At 47.6% G+C, this 20,388-nt stretch overlaps 1 protein-coding gene across 2 annotated transcripts; it reads left to right on the top strand.

Moving 5' to 3' along the window:
- The first annotated feature begins 1,017 nt into the window (after nucleotides 1-1,017).
- Nucleotides 1,018-19,896, top strand: det1 (DET1 partner of COP1 E3 ubiquitin ligase). 2 transcript variants are annotated; one of them, XM_055661544.1, is made up of 6 exons: nucleotides 1,018-1,173; nucleotides 3,768-4,884; nucleotides 14,226-14,416; nucleotides 15,174-15,365; nucleotides 18,432-18,955; nucleotides 19,082-19,896. In XM_055661544.1, the coding sequence occupies exons 2-5, from the start codon at nucleotides 3,799-3,801 to the stop codon at nucleotides 18,619-18,621; spliced, it is 1,659 nt and encodes a 552-aa protein (XP_055517519.1). In that variant the 5' UTR covers nucleotides 1,018-1,173; nucleotides 3,768-3,798; the 3' UTR covers nucleotides 18,622-18,955; nucleotides 19,082-19,896. The 2 variants fall into 2 exon arrangements, with proteins under 2 accessions (XP_055517519.1, XP_055517520.1); XM_055661545.1 differs by having other exon boundaries at nucleotides 18,432-18,918; nucleotides 19,064-19,896.
- The last annotated feature ends 492 nt before the right edge of the window (nucleotides 19,897-20,388 follow it).

Consider the following 20,388-nt stretch of genomic DNA (forward strand, 5'->3'; position numbering starts at 1 on the left):
GTCATCACAACACACATGCTATGGAGGTGGGGAAGCCTGGAGTATGAAAGGCACTTTCACTGGAAGGTTGGGAGGAGGTGATGGGTATGTGACTTGTAGATTAGTGATACAGCACGGAAACAGGCCCTTCAGCCTAACGAGTCTGTGCCGACCAGTGATCCCCGTACATTAGTGCTATCCTCCATGAGGGACAATTTACAATTTCTACCAAAGCCAATTAATCTACAAACCTGTACATCTTTGGAGTGTGGCCTATGTGATCTCCCAGTTGCCAAACACTTTAACCCCTCCCATTCCCACACTGACCTTTCTGTCCTGGGCCTCCTCCATTGTCAGAGTGAGGCCAAACGCAAATTGGAGGAACAGCATCTCATATTTCGCTTCTGCAGCTTACAATCCAGCGGAATGTATATTAATTTCTCTAACTTCAAGTAACTCTTGCATCCCCTCTCTCTCCGTCCCTCCCCCACCCTAGTTGTCGTACTAGTTTCACTGTCGTCCTGTTGAGTTTAATTTTCTGTGTAACTCGTTATCACCCACCCCACCGCCAACAATGGACCATTGTGAGCTCCACCTTTCCTTTATCATCGTTACTTTTTGCGTATCTTTCATTCATTTGTTCTATATCTCTCTGCACCACCGTCTGCAACTCTTGATTCCCTTTCCCCTGACTCCCAGTCTGAAGAAGGGTCACCCATTCCTTTTTTCTCCACAGATGCTGCCTGACCCGCTGAGTAACTCCAGCACTTTGTGTCCATCTCTTGCTGAGTCTGAAACCTGGGACGAGCCCCCTCTACCGGCGGCACGGGGTAGTGCAAGCACAGTGTGGGGTCGGCGCTGGTCCTCCAGCTGAGCGCCGGCAGCGGTGCAGTGTGGGATCGGCGCTGGTCCTCCGGGTGGGCGCCGGAGCCGGGCGCCGGAGCCGGGAGCGGTGCAGTGTGGGATAGGCGCTGGTCCTCCGGCTGGGCGCCGGAGCCGGGAGCGGTGCAGTGTGGGATAGTCGCTGGTCCTCCGGCTGGGCGCCGGAGCCGGGAGCGGTGCAGTGTGGGATAGTCGCTGGTCCTCCGGCTGGGCGCCGGAGCCGGGAGCGGTGCAGTGTGGGATAGTCGCTGGTCCTCCGGCTGAGCGCCGGAGCCGGGAGCGGGAACGACGGCGCCGGGTCACCGCCCGACCGTGAGTGTGGAGTAGGGGCCGGGGCCGGGGTCGGGAGGTGGCGCCGCTGCTGCCGCGGGTTGAGGGGGCTGAGGGAGGGAGCGGGGCTGAGACCGTGTAAATCACTGGGCGCCGCTTTTACTGCACGATGAGGGGAACGCGGCGGCGGCGGCGGCGGCCAGCTCACATCTGGATCACTGTGTGGACACAGCTGCCGTCTCCACATCTGGATACAGGGGGTCAGGCAGTGAGTGAGGGGCCGGGTGCGGGTCTCTGTTACTTGAGGGCACATGGACGTGTCCAGGACTCTCTGCCCTATGCCAGGCTTCTGCAATCTCTGTGAAAAAGCACCCAGTTATTGTGGGGGGAGATAGAAACATAGAAACATAGAAATTAGGTGCAGGAGTAGGCCGTTCGGCCCATCGAGCCTGCACCGCCATTCAATATGATCATGGCTGATCATCCAACTCAGTATCCCGTACCTGCCTTCTCTCCATACCCCCTGATCCCCTTAGCCACAAGGGCCACATCTAACTCCCTCTTAAATATAGCCAATGAACTGGCCTCAACTACCCTCTGTGGCAGAGAGTTCCAGAGATTCACCACTCTCTGTGTGAAAAAAGTTCTTCTCATCTCAGTTTTAAAGGATTTCCCCCTTATCCTTAAGCTGTGACCCCTTGTCCTGGACTTCCCTAACATCGGGAACAATCTTCCTGCATCTAGCCTGTCCAACCCCTTAAGAATTTTGTAAGTTTCTATAAGATCCCCTCTCAATCTCCTAAATTCTAGAGAGTATAAAACCAAGTCTATCCAGTCTTTCTTCATAAGACAGTCCTGACATCCCAGGAATCAGTCTGGTGGACCGTCTCTACACTCCCTCTCTGGCAATAATGTCCTTCCTCAGATTTGGAGACCAAAACTGTACGCAATACTCCAGGTGTGGTCTCACCAAGACCCTGTACAACTGCAGTAGAACCTCCCTGCTCCTATACTCAAATCCTTTTGCAATGAAAGCTAACATACCATTCGCTTTCTTTACTGCCTGCTGCACCTGCATGCCTACCTTCAATGACTGGTGTACCATGACACCCAGGTCTTGCTGCATCTCCCCTTTCCCAATCGGCCACCATTTAGATAATAGTCTGCTTTTCCCCGTTTTTGCCACCAAAATGGATAACCTCACATTTATCCACATTATACTGCATCTGCCAAACATTTGCCCACTCACCCAGCCTATCCAAGTCACCTTGCAGTCTCCTAGCATCCTCCTCACAGCTAACACTGCCCCCCAGCTTAGTGTCATCCGCAAACTTGGAGATATTGCCTTCAATTCCCTCATCCAGATCATTAATATATATTGTAAATAGCTGGGGTCCCAGCACTGAGCCTTGCGGTACCCCACTAGTCACTGCCTGCCATTGTGAAAAGGACCCGTTTACTCCTACTCTTTGCTTCCTGTTTGCCAGCCAGTTCTCTATCCACATCAATATTGAACCCCCAATGCGGTGTGCTTTAAGTTTGTATACTAATCTCTTATGTGGGACCTTGTCGAAAGCCTTCTGGAAGTCCAGAAACACTACATCCACTGGTTCTCCCCTATCTCCCCTATCCACGAGATGGCGGAGGTTCCCCTATTGAGGGTCTGGACACAGGGGTCACAGACTCATGATAACAGGACTGTGAGGAAGGTTGTAAGAAGAAACTATGGATGCTGGTTTACACTGAAAATAGACATAAAATGCTAGAGTAACTGAGTGGGCCAGACAGTATCTCTGGAGAAAAGGACTAGGTGATGTTGTAGGTATGAAGAATGGTCTCGACCCGAAACGTCACCTCGTTCTTTTTCCCAGAGATGCTGCCTGAGCCACTGAGTTAGTCCATCATTTGTGTCCATCTTCCGTGAAGTAGACTGTCAAAGTATACAGCAGGTTATAGATCAGCTACAGAGGTGGCAGATGGGCATATGAGAGGTGATGCACTGTGGGAGGTAAAATGTAGATAGAGTGCTAAAGAAGGCAAATGGTATGCTTACCTTCGTAAGTTGGGGCATTGAGTAAAGAGTCAGGAAGTCATGATGCAGTTTGTTGGACCTTGGTTTAGGCTGCATTTGGAGTATTGTATGCGGTTCTGGTCACCCCTATTGCAGGAATGATATGGAGGCTTTGGAAAGAGTGCAGGTTTACCAGACAGCTGCTTTTATTAGAGGGTTTCAGCTATCAGGAGAGGTTGGATCTAGTATATTTATAATTGATTGGATGCCACATAAACGTTTGTTGGCCAATCGTGATTATGACCTTTAAAGACACAAAGTGCTGGAGTAACTGAGCGGGTCAGGCAGCATCCCTGGAGAACATGGCTAGGTGACGTTTCGGGTTGGGACCTGTCTTCTAACTGAGGAAGGGTCCTGACCTGAAAAGTCTCCTCTTAATGTTCTCCAAAGATGCTGCCTGACCCACTGAGTGATTCTAGCATGGTGTTTCATTTTGTAAGCCAGTGTCTGCAGTTCCTTGTTTCCACTTAGGTGACAATTATTCACTTGAGCATGTAGCTTGTAATGCTGTTGTTTTAGTCACTCTGTGAGCATTGCTGACTTTGCCCCCCGTCTCTCTGTCCAGCTGCAGAGACAACGTGTGGTGATGGCTGAGAATGGATGATGATGACCCGACCATCAAGCCTCGTCGGATTGAGAACCAGAATGTGGTTTACCGGCTGGAGCGGCGGCGCATGCACTCGGGCAGGCCAGGTGCCCACTGGTACATGGTGCGATGCCTGCACCAGAACGTCTTCCCCAACTTCACCGTGGTCAACGTGGAAAAGCCCCCCTGCTTCCTGCGCAAGTTCTCCCCTGATGGACGCTACTTCATTGCCTTCTCCCTGGACCAGACCTCGCTGGAGATCTACGAGTACCAGGGCTGCCAGGCTGCCGAGGACCTCCTGCAGGGGCACGATGGGGAGATCATGCTGAATGGCAGCGGCGACCTGCAGTCGGTCAATGTCCGCGGCAAGCTCTTCGAGCGCTTCTTCGTGCTGCTGCACGTCACCAGCGTGGCGTCGAACGGGGAGCACCTGAACCGCGAGTGCAGTCTGTTCACCGACGACTGCCGGTACGTCATCGTTGGGTCGGCCGCCTACCTCCCTGAAGAGCCCCATCCTCTCTTCTTCGAGGTTTATCGAAACAATGAGTCGGTCACGCCGAACCCTCGCTCTCCTCTGGAAGATTACTCCCTGCACATCATTGATCTGCACACAGGGAGCCTCTGCGATACACGATCATTCAAGTGTGACAAGATCATTCTCTCGCACAACCAAGGGCTTTACCTGTATAAGAACATCCTGGCCGTTCTCTCTGTGCAGCATCAGACCATCCACGTGTTTCAGGTCACACCCGAGGGGACCTTCATTGATGTTCGCACCATCGGGCGGTTCTGCTATGAAGATGACCTCCTCACCATCTCTGCGGTGTACCCTGAGGTGCAGGGCGACGCGCAGAATGCCACCTCACGGCCCTTCAAGGAGAAGACGCTGAACTCGCTGAAGCACCGGCTGCTGGTGTACCTGTGGCAGAGAGCGGAGCACGACGGCAGCGCCGCAGCCAAGCGCCGCTTCTTCCAGTACTTCGATCAGCTGCAACAGCTGCGCATGTGGAAGATGCAGCTTCTGGATGAGAACCATCTCCTGATCAAGTACACAAGCGAGGACGTGGTGACACTCCGGGTCACGGACCCTTCTCAGGTACTGGCCAACTGGTTACCACCTCCCGCACTGTGCAGTCTCTCCCGTTCCACCCAAACCAACAGTGGGACGTACAGCTAAACAGGCCCGGGGCCAAACTCGGCCAAGATGCACTTTCTTCGCATTGTCCCATTTGCCCGCATTTGGCCCATATCCCTCTAAACCTTTTGTTACAGCGAGATAGAGCACACAAGCAGGTTTTTCAGTCATATAGTCTCGTTTGTGTGTGGAAACAGGCCCTTCGACCAAACTTGCCCACGCCGGCCAACATGTCCCATCTACACTAGCACCCCTGTCTGTGTTTGGCCCTTATCCCTCCAAACCTGTCCTATCCAGCCCATCTCATCCATGCCGACCAAGATGACCCATCTAAACTGGTCCCATTTGCCTGCGTTAGGAACATATTCCTGAAACCTCCTATCCATGTATCTGGATGCCTTTTAAATGTTGCCTCCACTACTCCCCGTGGAGGCCATGTCGAATTGTTTGATGCTGATCATGTGAAGTACCACAACAGGAATAAGGTTTTATGGTGAAGCATTTGCCAGGGAGCATGGGAATGATGGCCATCGCTGGCTTCGAAGACCATTTTGTCCTTTGCAAGGATGTCCTCCTCGGGTGCATTAGGAAATGTGCTGGTTTGGCAGTGTTGGTCTGTGGGGACATCTTGTAGTCCATGACTTAATATTAGAATTCTGTTCTGATTTTTCAACAATATCCCAATGGCTTCTGTCAGAGGTTACTGTGCCCTCCACAATGTTTGGGACAAAGACCCATCATTTATTTATTTGCCTTTGTACTCCACAATTTGAGATTTGCAATAGAAAAAAAATCACATGTGGTTAAAGTGCACATTGTCAGATTTTATTAAAGGCCATTTTTATACATTTTGGTTTCACCATGTGTATAAATTACAGCTGTGTTTATACATAGTCCCCCCATTTCAGGGCACCACAATGTTTGGGACATATGGCTTCACAGGTGTTTGTAATTGCTCAGGTGTGTTTAATTCTTGCTATTGAGGGAGTACAGCATAGGTTCATGAGGTTAATTCCTGGGATGACAGGACTGTCATCTGTTGATAGAATGGAGCGGCTGGGCTTGTATACTCTGGAATTTAGAAGGGTGAGAGGGGATCTTATTGAAACATGTAAGATTATTATGGGTTTGGACACGCTAAAAGCAGGAAACATGTTCCCCATGTTGGGGAAGTCCAGAACCAGGGATCACAGTTTAAGACTAAAGGGTAAGCCATTTAGAACGGAGATGAGAAACAACTTTTTCACACTGAGGGTTGTGAATCTGTGGAATTCTCTGCCTCAGAAGGCAGTGGAGGCCAATTCTCCAGATGCTTTAAAGAGAGAGTTAGACAGAGCTCTTAAAGATAGCAGATATGGGGAGAAGGCAGGAACGGGGTACTGATTGTGGATGATCGGCCATGATCATATTGAATGGCGGTGCTGGCTCGAATGGCCTACTCCTGCACCTATTGTCTATTGTCTAATTGCCTCCTTAATGCAGGTATAAGAGAGTTCACAGTACCTAGTCTTTCCATCACCTTTGGACAGTTTTATTGCTGTTCATCAACATGAGGACAAAAGTTGTGCAAATGAAAGTCAAAACAAAGAAGCCATTATGAGAATGAGAAACAAGAATATAACTGTTATAGAAATCAGCCAAACCTTAGGCTTACCAAAATCAACTGTTTGGAACATCATTAAGAAGAAAGAGAGCACTGGTGAGCTTACTAATCGCAAAGGGACTGGCAGGCCAAGGAAGACCTCCACAGCTGATGACAGGAGAATTCTCTCTATAAATAAATAAAAATCCCCAAACACCTGTCCGACAGATCTGAAACACTCTTCAGGTGTGTATTTGTCAGTGACCACTGTCCGCAGAAACCTTCATAAACAGAAATATAGAAGCTACTGCAAGATACAAACCATTGGTTAGCCGCAAAAATAGGATGGCCGGGTTAACAGTTTGCCAAGAAGTAATTAAAAGAGCAACTACAGTTCTAGAAATGGTGGACAGATGAGACAAAGATTAACTTGTATCAGAATGATGGCAAGAGCAAGGTATGGAAGAGAGAAGGAACTGCCCAAGATCCAAAGCATACCACCTTTGGATCTCCCAAGCTAGTGCTGGCACCTCCCTAGCTAGTGCCAGCACCTCCCTAGCTGATGACCTGAACTCCTTTTACGCTCGTTTCGAGAGGGGCAACACCACCTCAGGTCTGCCGACTATCGACAATACCGCCAGTGGGCTGGCTACCGAAGCTGAAGGGAGGAATGTGCACACATTCTCGCTGTCCGAGCACGACGTGAGGAGGCCTCTGACACGGGTGAACACGAGAAAAGCTGCAGGCCCCGATGGCATCTTGGGGCGAGTACTCAAGTCCCGTGCTACGCAGCTAGCTCCAGTGCTCACTACCTTATTCAACCTCTCCCTGGACAAGTCTGTGGTCCCCTGCCTGCTTCAAAAAATCCATCATTGTACCGGTACCAAAAAATGCCTCCACTGCCTGTCTGAATGACTACCGTCCGGTGGCCCTTACCTCGGTAGTCATGAAATGCTTTGAGAGGCTGGTGAAGAAACACATCTGCGCCTTCCTCCCTCGGAACATGGACCCGTTGCAATTCGCATACCGTCCGAACAGGTCCACGGACGATGCGGTCTCCCAAGTCTTGCACACCGCTCTCTCCCATCTGGACAGCCAGAAAGGGGGCTACGTGAGGATGCTGTTCATAGACTACAGTTCAGCCTTCAACACGATAGTCCCCACCAGACTGGCCGGGAAGCTAATGGAATTGGGATTCAACACCTCCCTGTGTGCCTGGGTCCTGGACTTTCTCACCGCCAGGCCCCAGGTAGTCAAGATGGGAGGGACCCTGAGCACAGGATCGCCCCAGGGTTGCGTCCTCAGCCCCCTATTGTGCTCCCTGTACACACGTGACTGTGTGGCTAGGTTCAGCTCCAACTCAATAATTAAGTTTGCTGATGACACTGTGGTGGTGGGCCTGATCTCAGACAACAACGAGAAGGCCTACCGGGAGGAGGTGGCTGATCTAGCACTCGGGTGCCAGGATAACAGCCTCCTCTTGAACATGAAAAAAACGAAGGAGCTGATCATGGACTTTTAGGAGGGCACATCATCCGAGGACGTACACTCCATTGAGGATAAATGGGGATCCTGTGGATAGGGTGAACTGTTTTAAATATCTGGGAGTCCACATCTCCGAGGATATGACATGGGCATCACACGCCTCTGCACTCGTGAGTAAGGCAAGGCAGTGCCTTTACCACCCCAGGTAATTGAGGAAATTCAGAGTGTCTCAGAGGATCCTCCAGTGCTTCTACGCAGCGGCGGTGGAAAGCATCTTGTCCGGGAACATTACCATCTGGTTTGGGAATTGCTCTGCCAAGGACAAGAAGGCTCTGCAGAGAGTAGTGCGTTCGGCGGAACGCACTATGGGAACTTCACTCACCCCCCTGCAGGAACTATACATCAGGAGGTGCAACTCCAGAGCCAATAATATCATGAGAGACCCCTTCCACCCCTGCAACGGACTGTTCCAGCTGCTACGGTCAAGCAAACGCCTCCGTTGCCATGCGGTGAGAACGGAGAGGTTGAGAAGGACTTTCTTTCCAGAGGTCATTCGGACTGTAAACGCCTATCTCACCAGGAACTAACTCTACTGAATGTTTTTCCTTCCATTATTTATTATGTAAAAGAATATGTGTGTTTATGATTGTGTTTATAGTTTGTTTGGTTGTTTGTCTTTTGCACAAAAGTCCGCGAGCATTGCCACTTTCATTTCACTGCACATCTCGTATGTGAATGTGAAAAATTAACATGACTTGACTTGACTTGACTCATCTGTGAAACACGGTGGTGGGGGTGTTATGGCCTGGGCATGTATGGCTGCTGAAGGTACTGGCTCACTTATCTTCATTGATGATAAAACTGCTGATGGTAGTAGCATAATGAATTCTGAAGTGTATAGACACATCTTTATCTGCTCAAATTCAAACAAATGCCTCAAAACTCATTGGCCGGCGGTTCATTCTACAGCAGGACAATGATCCCAAACATACTGCTAAAGCAACAAAGGAGTTTATCAGAGGTAAAAAATGGTCCATTCTTGTGGCTAATCACCTGATCTGATCCCAATTGAGCATGCCTTTTATATGCTGAAGAGAAAACTGAAGGAGACTAGCCCCCAAAACAAGCATAAGCTAAAGATGGCTGCAATATAGGCCTGGCAGAGCATCACCAGAGAAGCTGGTGATGTCCATGAATCGCAGACTTCAAGCAGTCATTGCATGCAAAGGATATGCAACAAAGTACTAAACATGACTACTTTCATTTACATGACATTGCTCTGTCCCAAACATTATGGTGCCCTGAAATGGGGGGACTGTATATAAACACTGTTGTAATTTCTATATGGTGAAACCAAAATGTATAAAAATGGCCTTTATTGAAATCTGACAATGTGCACTTTAACCACATGTGATTTTTTTTTCTATTACAAATCTCAAAATTGTGGAGTACAGAGGCAAATAAATAAATGCTGGGACTTTGTCCCAAACATTATGGAGGGCACTGTATTACATTTATAATAAGATTTTGTTCAAAAGTGAGGTACATTCAAATTGATGAGCTGGTCAGTACATAACTGTTGTGGTTTAATGGAAGAACATATGTGCCAGTCGATGGAAGTGAGAGGAAGGAGACAGCAATCATAAGCAGGCTCTTGCATTTTCCCTCAACCAGACTCAACGACTGAGTAGCAGAGAGATCTCCAGTGGATATGATACTTCGAAAATAGGAGTGTAGGAGTAGGCCATTCGGCCCTTCGAGCCAGCACCACCATTCAATGTGATCATGGCTGATCATCCACAGCCCAGAATATGCCCAGAACTCTGAAAGGAACAAACTTCCTCGGAAAATGTTTTCCAGAGTTCATCGATCATGTACTATCAGCTGCAAAATTATCATCTAATGATATCATTTGGTACAATCTGCAAGTTATCCAATCGGAAGCAAATAGTTTTTAAACAAATAGGTGGCACAGCTGGTAGAGCAGCTGCCAGGTTTGAGCCTGACGTCGGCTGCTGTCTGTGTGTGGGAGTTTGCACGTTCTCCATGTGACTGCATGGGTTTCTTCCGGATGCTCCGGTTTCCTCCCACATCCCAAAGACTTGTAGGTTTGTCGGTTAATTGGCCTCTAAAGTGTCCATAGTGTATAGGGAGTGGATAAAAAAGTAGGATAACGAGGAACTAGTGTGAATGTGTGATCAATGGTCGGCGTGCACTGATCTTTCAATCAGTCGATCAATAATGACATGTCTTGTTCCAATTGACAAATTATGGAGATTCGGAAAGAATAGTTTTTAAACAAATAGACATAGAAACATTTCCTATCTATAAAATACAGCTTGCCTGCTGTAACAACTTCTATGATCTTGAATTAAAATCTCTGCATAGAATTGCCTCTGTCCCTCTACATTCTACACTCGGCCTGTATTCCTCTGTGATAGCAACGCTGTTATAATTATGGGGTACGATTTTGTTCCAACTTTGGGAATCATTATTCTCAGCTGCCAAGTCTTAAACGCTGGAATTCCAATCTCTACCACCTTTCTCCTTCTCTTCACATTTAAAACGTAGATCTTCAATTATGCTCTTTTTTACCTTCAACATCTCCTTATGTGGCTTGGTGCCAGTTATGATTATGGTTCAACAGCACTTCCCTTGAGATTCTTTGGGATGTTTTCCTCCGGCACATGGTTCTTTACTCAATGTTTACCAGTGTAAATACCCTTGTAGTTAAATATTCAGAATCATTCAGACAAATGCTCCTCCAAATGCTCCTTCTGAAAGGAAGGCATAAAGTGCTGGAGGAGCTGTGTAGCTCAGTCAAAGTCTAATGGAGGAATGACTAGCTTTGTTTCTTTAGATGTTATCTTTCCCTGAATCAGATTGGGAACGTCCTAGTTGGTTTGCAGTGTGGTGCAGTGGGTAGAGCTCCAGAGGCAGAGTTTGGTCCAGACCCTGGGCGTTGTCTGCAGAGATTGCACTTGCTCCTATCACCACCTGGATTTCTTCTGGATGCTCTTGTTTTGTCCATGTCCCAATGATGTTCCGGTTGGTAGGTTAATTGGTCACTGCAAGTTGCCCATAACAACTCAGCACAGTGATATATCTGATTGAACCGCTACCTCAGTGCCAGAGACCCGGGTTCCATCCCAAATTTGGATGCTGTGTGTGCCGTTTGCTCGTTTTCCCTGTGACCACGTGGATTTCTTCCGTTACTCCGGTTTCCTCCCACATCCCAAAGACATGCAGGTGTGTTGGTTAATTGGCCTCTGTAAATTGCCTCTGGGGAGTTGATGAGAAAGTGGAATGGCATAGAAATAGTGTGAACAGGGTGATCGATGGCCAGCATGGACTTGTTGGGCCAAAGGATCTGGTTCTGCGCTTTATCATGCAATTAACGTGTAGGTGAGTGACGGAATCTGGTAGAAATAAATGAGGATGTGGGAAGAATAATAAAAGTAAGAATGTAGGATTTATGTAAACGGGTAGACAAAGTCTGAAGAAGGGTTTCAGTCCGAAACGTTGCCTATTTCCTTCGCTCCATAGATGCTGCCGCACCCGCTGAGTTTCTCCAGCAATTTTGTCTACCTTCGATTTTCCAGCATCTGCAGTTCCTTCTTGAACATTGTGTAAACGGGTGATTACTGGCTGGCATAGACACGATGGGCAAAAGGGCTTACTTCCATGCTTTATCTCTCTATGGCACTATCATGACTTTATCTCTCTATGGCACTATCATGAACTGTACTTGACGGGTCAAATCAACATGCAGGGCTTTCACAGTTGTCAAGTTTAATTTACGTCAGAGCGTAGGCTTTTCCTTCAAAATATTTTGTGGCTGATGGTCTTCGTATGATATTCATTTCTGATATTAACTGTTAATCTAGCAATTTACCGCTTGCCGGAGTCATCACACGCTGCCTGTCTGTCACCAACCTGGTGTGGTGAAGTGAATCCTTACACTCCTGAGCACTGAAAACTAGCCTGACTACGGTAGTGCTGAGCTGATGCAGGTATTGTCTAGAGGACAATATCTTCAATCAATCTGAATGCATCTGAACCCTTGGGTGATGTAAAGAAAGATCCATAGCAATATTTTAAAGAACAATGTAGTAGTTAGTTTTGTGTCCCAGAGATATTTATCACTTGGTAGTCATAAGGGATAGGAGTAGAATTAGGCCATTTGGCCCATCAAGTCTACTCCAGCATTTAATCATGGCTGATCTATCTCTCCCTCCTAACCCCATTCCCCTGTCTTCTCCCCATAACCTCTGACACCTGTATTAATCAAGAATCTATCTATCTCTGCATTAGAAATATCCACTGACGGCCTCCACAGTCTTCTGTTGCAAAGAATTCCACAGATTCACCACCCTCTGACTAAAGACATTTATCCTCATCTCCTTCCTAAAATTCCTGTAATTCTGAGGCTATGACCTCTAAGCCTAGACTCTACCACGAGTGGAAGCATCCTCTCCACATCCATTCTATACAAGCCTCTCTCCCGCCCACCCCCACCTTGACAACAGAGACACCTACGTGAGAATGCTGTTCATTGACTATAGCTCAGCATTTAACACCATTATCCCCTCCAAACTGATCACTAAACTCATCGACCTGGGCATCGACCCCTCCCTTTGCAAATGGATACTAGTCCCTAGTCCGTTAGGTTAGACAACCACACCTCTTCAACCCTCACCCTGAACACCGGCGTTCCACAGGGCTGTGTGCTGAGCCCTCTCCTCTACTCCCTCTTCACCTACGACTGCACACCTATACATGGTACTAACCCCATCATCGAGTATGCAGATGATACAACGGTGATTGGCCTCATCAGCGACAGCAATGAGTCGGCCTATAGGGTGAGGGGCCAGCTCCTAACAGCATGGTGCGCTGACAACAACCTGGCCCTTAACTGCAAGAAGACCAAGGAGCTCAATGTGGGCTACAGAAGATCTAGGGGCGGCACGCACACCCCCATCCATATTAATGGTACGGCGGTGGAGCATGTTTCCAGCGTCAGGTTTCTGGGGGTCAACATTTCCGATGACCTCTCTTGGACCCACAATACCTCAACAATGATCAAGAAGGCTCACCAGCGTTTCTTCTTCCTGAGGAGACTAAAGAAGGTCCATCTGTCACCTCAGATTCTGGTGAACTTCTACCGCTGCATCATCGAGAGCATCCTTACTAACTGTATCACAGAATGTGGTATGGCAACTGCTCTGTCTCCGACCGGAAAGCACGGCAGAGGGTGGTGAAAACTGCCCAACGCATCACCGGTTCCTCACTCCCCTCCATTGAGTCTGTCCAGAGCAAGCGATGTCTGCGAAGGACGCGCAGCATCATCAAGGACTGCTCTCACCCTAACCACAGACTGTTAACCCCCCACCCTATCCACGCATAGCCCCCTACTCGCAGGCGTGTCTGAAGAGGGAGGGTGGTAGAGAGAGAGGGCAGCGAGACAGGGCAGCGAGAGAGAGGGGGGGAGAGGAGCAGCTTGGAGAGGAGATGGGGGAAGAGGAGGTGAGGGGGAGCGGGTAGCAGCGTGGGGGGGCGGCAACCAAAGGACTGCGAGTTCGGCGGAGGGGGGTGATGTCTCTCGCAGCGCGTGGAGCACAGTGCAAGCCGCGCGCAGCGGATCCATAGTGATGTCCATCTTGACCATCTTGTTTATTTTCAGTTTTATCGGATTTGTGAACATTTTCATAAATAACTCGAGATATATTTTTTTAAAAATGAATTGAATCCATTTAAAAAATAAGGCTGTAACGTAACAAAATGTGGAAAAAGTGAATGGGTCTGAATACTTTCTGAATGCACTGTAAATGGAAGTGTTTTTATCACTTTGGGGTTGTGCTGTTCTGTTACTTATTTACAAGCCCCCGCTCTGTCCAAAACACTCATAACTGTCTTGTTAAGGGTCACATGCAGGCAGAGGAGATTAGTGTAACTTGCCATCATATGGAGCACAGGAATTGTGGGCTGAAGGGCTTGCCCTACGCTCTACTTGTCCATGTCCCACATTAATTTTCAGATGACCACCATTATCTTGTTCCCTATTGTAGTATTTTCAAAATACTTGGCTCGCTTACCCATGTTCTCCAGAGATACAGCGTGACCTCCCTGAGTTACACTGGGACTTTGTGGCCTTTATTAATGTTGGATGTGTGAATATGCATGAAATTAGTACCTCAGGCTAATCTTCTCCTCTTGTCCGTTCTTTCCTCTGCAGCCGTCGTTCTTTGTTGTTTATAACATGGTTACCACTCGGGTCCTGGCTGTGTTTGAGAATACTTGCGACGAGCTTTTACAACTGTTTGAGAATTTCTGCGACCTCTATCGAAACGCCACCCTGCACAGTGAAGCAGTCCAGTTTCCCTGCTCTGCATCCAGCAATAACTTTGCCAGGCAGATCCAGCGAAGGTGAGTGGTTCCTCCATCATCCCAAATAGTTATCTTCCATTTCACTCTCAGTCGCTTTTGGCTAAAGGGAAAGCAGCCAACAGAATCAAAGACTTATCCCACCCAGTCATTCCACCTTCTCCCTGCTCCCATCCAGCAGAAGCAGAAGCTTGAAAACGCTCACTACCCACGCAGACCCAGGAACATCTTCTTCCCCTCTGTTGTGCAGACCATTCTTAGTCACTTCTTCCAGCTTGTTGTGTCTAGCTTTGGTTTAAACCAGCATCTGTAGTTCATTCCCACACAACAGAGGGGAAGAAACAGCCTTACAGCACCAGAGACCCGGATTCGATCCTGACCACGGGTGCTGCCTTTACGGAGTTTGTATGTTCTCCCTGTGACCATGTTGGTTTAGTGTACGGGGTGATAGCTGGTCAGTGCGGACTCAGTGGGCCGAATGGCCTCTTTCCACGCTGTATCTCTAGTTTAAAGAGCCCATTTGAAGTAAAAATAGCTGGGGGGTTTTCTCATTCTCGCCATTCATATTTCTTGCTGTTACTGTGAACTGCAGTCTAGCTTGGGATTTTGCTTCCAGCGATGTTCCTGAGAACATGCAAGCTTCTCGACTGTAGAGAGCTCACATATGCTTTCAGAGTTTGGTGCTATGTAGATACAGTATAACCAGGCCAGAGAGGAACGGCAAAGTTCATCACCCACAGCAGACTTTGTTCAAACTGCAGTCCTGATTCCAATCTGTCAAACCTTTCCTTTATTTCAGGTTTAAAGACACTATTGTGAATGCCAAATACGGGGGTCACACTGAGGCAGTGAGGCGACTGCTTGGGCAGCTCCCCATCAGTGCACAGTCGTACAGCAGCAGCCCATACCTTGATCTCTCCCTCTTTAGCTACGATGACAAGTGGGTCTCAGTAATGGAGCGGCCAAAGACTTGCGGGGATCACCCCATCAGGTAACGTCATTGATACTTTATTTTCTAATGTGACATGTCACAGCGAAACTCTTTGATTTGCAAAGTACGTAAAGAGTCACCATGTGCAGGGCACCCACAAAGTCACAAGGTGTTCAATCACAGCTGTACTGTCAGCGAACAAACTGACAAAGATCCATTAGTGTCCTGGAACACAAACTACCTGACTGGACGACCACGGTATAGAAACATAGAAAATAAGTGCAGGAGGAGGCCATTCGGCCCTTCGAGCCTGCACTGCCATTCATGGCTGATTGTCCCCAACCAATAACCCATGCCTGCCTTCTCCCCATATCTCTTGATTCCACTAGCCCCTAGAGCAGGGGTGGGGAACCTGTGGCCTTCTAGGAATAAATCCTTTTATTTTTATTAATATGTTTTTGTTCATCTTTTATTATTTTTATTTTAATCTTAAAATGAACGTATTTAAAATACCAAAGAGTAAAAGAAGATTCAACAAAATAATCCTATATCTAATTGAAGTTTCTTGGAATGCGGCCTTATTGGATTACAACTAACTTAATGCGGCCTTCCAACATGAAAAGGTTCCCCACCCCTGCCCTAGAGCTCGATCTAACTCTCTTAAATCCATCCAGTGACTGGGCCTCCACTGCCCTCTGTGGTGGTGAATTCAGGCTACAGAACTGTGTCTCGGACATGGTGGTGAGCAACACAGGGCGTCTTCCTGTCCACCATCTACACCTCGGACTCCAGATATAACTCCGTCTCCTGCCACCTGCAGAGGTTTTCAGATGACTCTGCAATTGTGGGCAGCATCAGTGAGGCGGGGGGGGGGGGCTGAATACAGAGGTGAAGTCAACGACTTTGTTGAGTGGTGTGGGCTGAATCACCTGCACCTCAACACCTAAGACTAACGAGTTTGTGGTGGACTTTAGGAGGGGGGCCAGAGCGGCTGTATTTTTTGAGAAGGCTCTGCTCCATCAATGTCCGCAGTAAGATGCTGCAGATGTTCTACCAAACGGTGGTAGCCAGTAACATGTTCTACCAAACCGGTGGTAGCCAGCAGCTTCCATGATATTTCCTAATTCAATGCTTTTAGCTTTAACTAACTTAATTCCATCAAGTGGATAGTTGTAGTACCTTGTGCCTATCCCCTTGCACACATTCACTGATTGCTACCCAATGCCAAATTATACAGTGTGGCACAATGTAGAAACAGCCCCTTCGACCCACCAAGTTCGCACCAATCTTATTGATTATTGACACTAATCCCATTTGTCTGTTTTAGGTCAATATCCTTCCATGCCTTGTCCATTCAAGTGCCAGTCTAAATGACTCTTGACTGTAGTACCTGTATCTGTCACTGCCACCTGCTGTGGCAGCACTTTCCAGCTATCAGTCACTCTGTGTGGAAAAACCTCCCCTCCCAGACCCTCTTTTAAACATCCTTTTCTCGTTAAACCTCTTGCTTTTTGGGCCTTACCACAGGATAATGATCCGATCTACCCTATTTATGCCCCTCATGATTGTATTTACTTCATAATTAGCTTCCTTCACTCCAGGGAAAAATGTTTCCATTTTGTTTTCAAATATTTCACCTTGATAAAAGGTAACCGAGATTCTGCTGCAAACACTCATGAGCTTGTGGTTTACTTTCTAACAAAGTCATTCCCCATTCCCTGATCTTTTGTTTCTCCATCTGAGCGGCATGGTGGCGCAGCGGTGGAGTTGCTGCCTTGCAGCACCAGAGACCCGGGTTCGATCCTGACCACGGGTGCTTGTCTGTACGGAGATTGTACGTTCTCCCCATGACCTGCGTGGGTTTTCTCTGAGATCTCCGGTTTCCTTCCACATTCCAAAGACGCACAAGTTTGTAGGTTAATTGGTCTTGGTTAAGAACAATTGTCCTTAGTGTGTGTAGGATAGTGCTAGTGTACAGGGTAATTGCTGGTCGGCACGGACCCGGTGGGCCGAAGGGCCTGTTTCCACGCTGTATCTGATCTAAGGAAGAATTTCTTTGTTCTATCTGGGACATATGACAATAAAACGCTCTTGACTATCAGAAAGTAAAGTAATCTGGTTCTGCAGTTGCTGATCTGCTCTTGGTTTACAGTTTCGAGATAATGAAACTGTGCTTTAATTTCACACATGATGCTGCCAGGGGATGTAGTGGAGGCAGATACAATAGCAACATTTCAGGGGCTCTCTAACCCTGTGTGGAGGTAGAAACTGTAAATACTCAAGTAAATAAATTTGGCACAGACCAGGAGAAGGTACCAGGATCTTCTGATCGATGCAATTAATTATCTTAATACTTCAGAACCTGTCCCCTCACTTGCTCACCGCTCATTTGTGAGGGACCTCTTGACTATAATTTCAGATTCAGTTCAGATTTTATGCTGCTGACTGGTGGGAGTTTCTCGCCTCAAGTTTACCTCACACCCCAACCTTTATCTTTCAATCTGAAGAAGGGTTCTGACCCAAAATGCCACCTGTTCCTTTTCTCCAGAGATGCTGCCGGTCCCACTGAGTTACCCCACCATTTTGTGTCTATTTTAGATTAGTTTAGAGAAACAGCGCAGAAACAGGCCCTTCGGCCCTCCGAGTCCGCACCAACAAGCAATTACCCGTACACTAGCACTAGCTGACATACAAGGGCCAATTGACAATCCTTACCAAAGTCAATTACAATATAGGTGCAGTAGGCCATTCAGCCCTTCTAGCCAGCACCGCCATTCAATATGATCATGGCTGATCACCCAAAATCAATACCCCGTTCCTGCTTTTTCCCTATATCCCTTGATTCCATTAGCCCTAAGAGCTAAATCTAACTTGAATTAACCTACAAACCTGCACGTCTTTGTAGTGTGGGAGGAGACCGGAGCACCCGGGGAAAACCCACGCAGGTCACGGGGAGGACGTATAATCTCTATATAGACAGCACCCGTAGTCAGGAATGAACCCGCGTCTCTGGCGCCGTAAGACAGCAGCTCTATCGTTGCGCCACTGTGCCGTCGATCTTTGGTCAAAAACCGCATCTGCAGTTCCTTTCTACACAAACTAATCTGTGTTTCTTGGTTTTTTTAGATTTTATGCTCGGGACTCGGGCCTACTGAAGTTCAAAATCCAAGCAGGGCTGCTGGGTCGGCCGGTTAATCACACGGTGCGGCGCCTCGTGGCTTTCACCTTTCATCCTTTCGAACCATTTGCCATTTCAGTACAGAGGACCAACGCGGAGTACGTGGTCAGTTTTCACATGCGTCACACGTGTGTGTGAAGATGGTGTTGGGCCCACATCATTGGGGTGTGTCAGGAGGAGATCTAAACGCGAGTCTGGAACCACCAAAGGTACAACTTGGAAGAAGCGTAGTGGAAGGCATCAACCTTAGATTCAGTATTCTAACTCGTCTTTCACACCCAATCCGCTGAGCGGCCAGGAAAGTGGATGACCAAGTCAGTGGAAAAGGTAAACCTCTTGACAGTGGCATCTCTGGAGCGCTGGTCCCCGATGTTGTGCAACTATCATTTATTTTCAGTTCATTGCTCAAATGACGGCAGACCCGGCAATCGAACAGTTCACTACCAGCTTGGGATAGACACGAAATGCTGGAGTAACACAGCGGGGCAGGCAGCCTCTCTGGAGAGCAGGAATGGGTGACGTTCAGGTGGAGACCCTTCTTCTCGACCCGAAACATCACCCATTCCTTCTCTCCAGAGAGGTTGCCTGTCCCGCTGAGTTACTCCAGCATTTTGTGTCGCTCTTCGGTTTAAACCAGCATCTACAGTTCCTCCCTACACACTACCAGCTTGGGAATCGATGGAGTCGGTGCAATAAAACATGGTTCATTGTTTTACCATTTGGCGGAAGTGAAGTCCCATTTTAAACTGGGAACCAAGGATGGATGAGTCTTATTGTGGACAGGGAAGGGAGTGGTGGTGAGAATCTGGAATTGCTAATATTATTAATAATAAAATCAGAAATTGATGGAAGTATGTAGCAGTTCAAAAGCCTGGGGATACAGAAAATGGTATTAAAGTCTTCCTCTGGAAGCTTGGAGTAATTAGGTGGATTCTCTCCAAAATATTGACCTGTTTTGTTTTCTGTAGCTGTAGGTTTATTTGTGTTCCTGTGAAATGACCTTTTTTAAATTGAAACTGGATATAATGTACCAGCTCTGTCCAATTGAAGGTCCTGTTGCCTAGAGATGTATTGTTGGTTGCGATTGCTAAATAGCATCTCTGACCGTATCTCAGTCTTGTACTCTGCTCCGACTGAGGTTGGTCTTATGACTGGCAAGGAATTTCTGGGCATCAGTTTTCTTTTAATTTCACCAGTGTTGTGAATTTATTGTACCACATTTAATTTCACGTGGAAGTGTTCTGCTACCATGGAACCAGGTTTGCATTCCCCTCCTGTATGCAAGAATTATTGTACGATGAATTTCTAATTTTACAAATGACTTTCAACTCGTTTTCATCTGAATGCTACATTTTATAAACACCTTTATACTTAAGGACATCACATTGGTCAATAAAATTTTTGCAGAATGGTGTTTGATTACCTGCTCATTTATTTTAACTCTATTCATCTATGCTGGAGATTTTCTGGATTAATTATTGTGATGGAACATAATAGCTTGTTCCTCTCTAAAGTTTCTGATGCTGCAACAAAACGCGTTTTCAACTTTGCTGAAGCAGGTTAACTGTTCATTCACTTTTTATGACACAGGTTGAACACTGATTTTCCGGCACCTGCCGTTCCAGAGCCTTTCTGGATTATCCGTATTTCTGGTTGAACAGGTTGTGTGATAATGAAACAACTATACATCCCTGGCCCACTAACGGCACCCCTCCTGTGTGTCTGTGTGCCAGAAACGGAAATAAAACAAATATGAAATTTAAACTGAATGTGAATGGAATGATCCGCAGGCCCGTCCCTGACTCCCACAGTCTCCCTGGTACGTTAGACCCCGGCTTCCGACGCCACTCCCGGCTCGCAAGGTGCACCAGCGAGCCCTTCATCACCCACCGAAAGGACACAAAG

The sequence above is a fragment of the Leucoraja erinacea genome, chromosome 33 (genome assembly GCF_028641065.1).
Source record: "Leucoraja erinacea ecotype New England chromosome 33, Leri_hhj_1, whole genome shotgun sequence".
NCBI lineage: Eukaryota > Metazoa > Chordata > Chondrichthyes > Rajiformes > Rajidae > Leucoraja > Leucoraja erinaceus.

Coding starts and splice junctions, on each gene's coding strand:
- det1 (XM_055661544.1), top strand. CDS start 3,799: ATGGATGATGATGACCCGACCATCAAGCCTCGTCGGATTGAGAACCAG. Junction 4,885..14,225: donor GGGTCACGGACCCTTCTCAG/GTACTGGCCAAC, acceptor TTTCCTCTGCAG/CCGTCGTTCTTTGTTGTTTA. Junction 14,417..15,173: donor GCCAGGCAGATCCAGCGAAG/GTGAGTGGTTCC, acceptor CCTTTATTTCAG/GTTTAAAGACACTATTGTGA.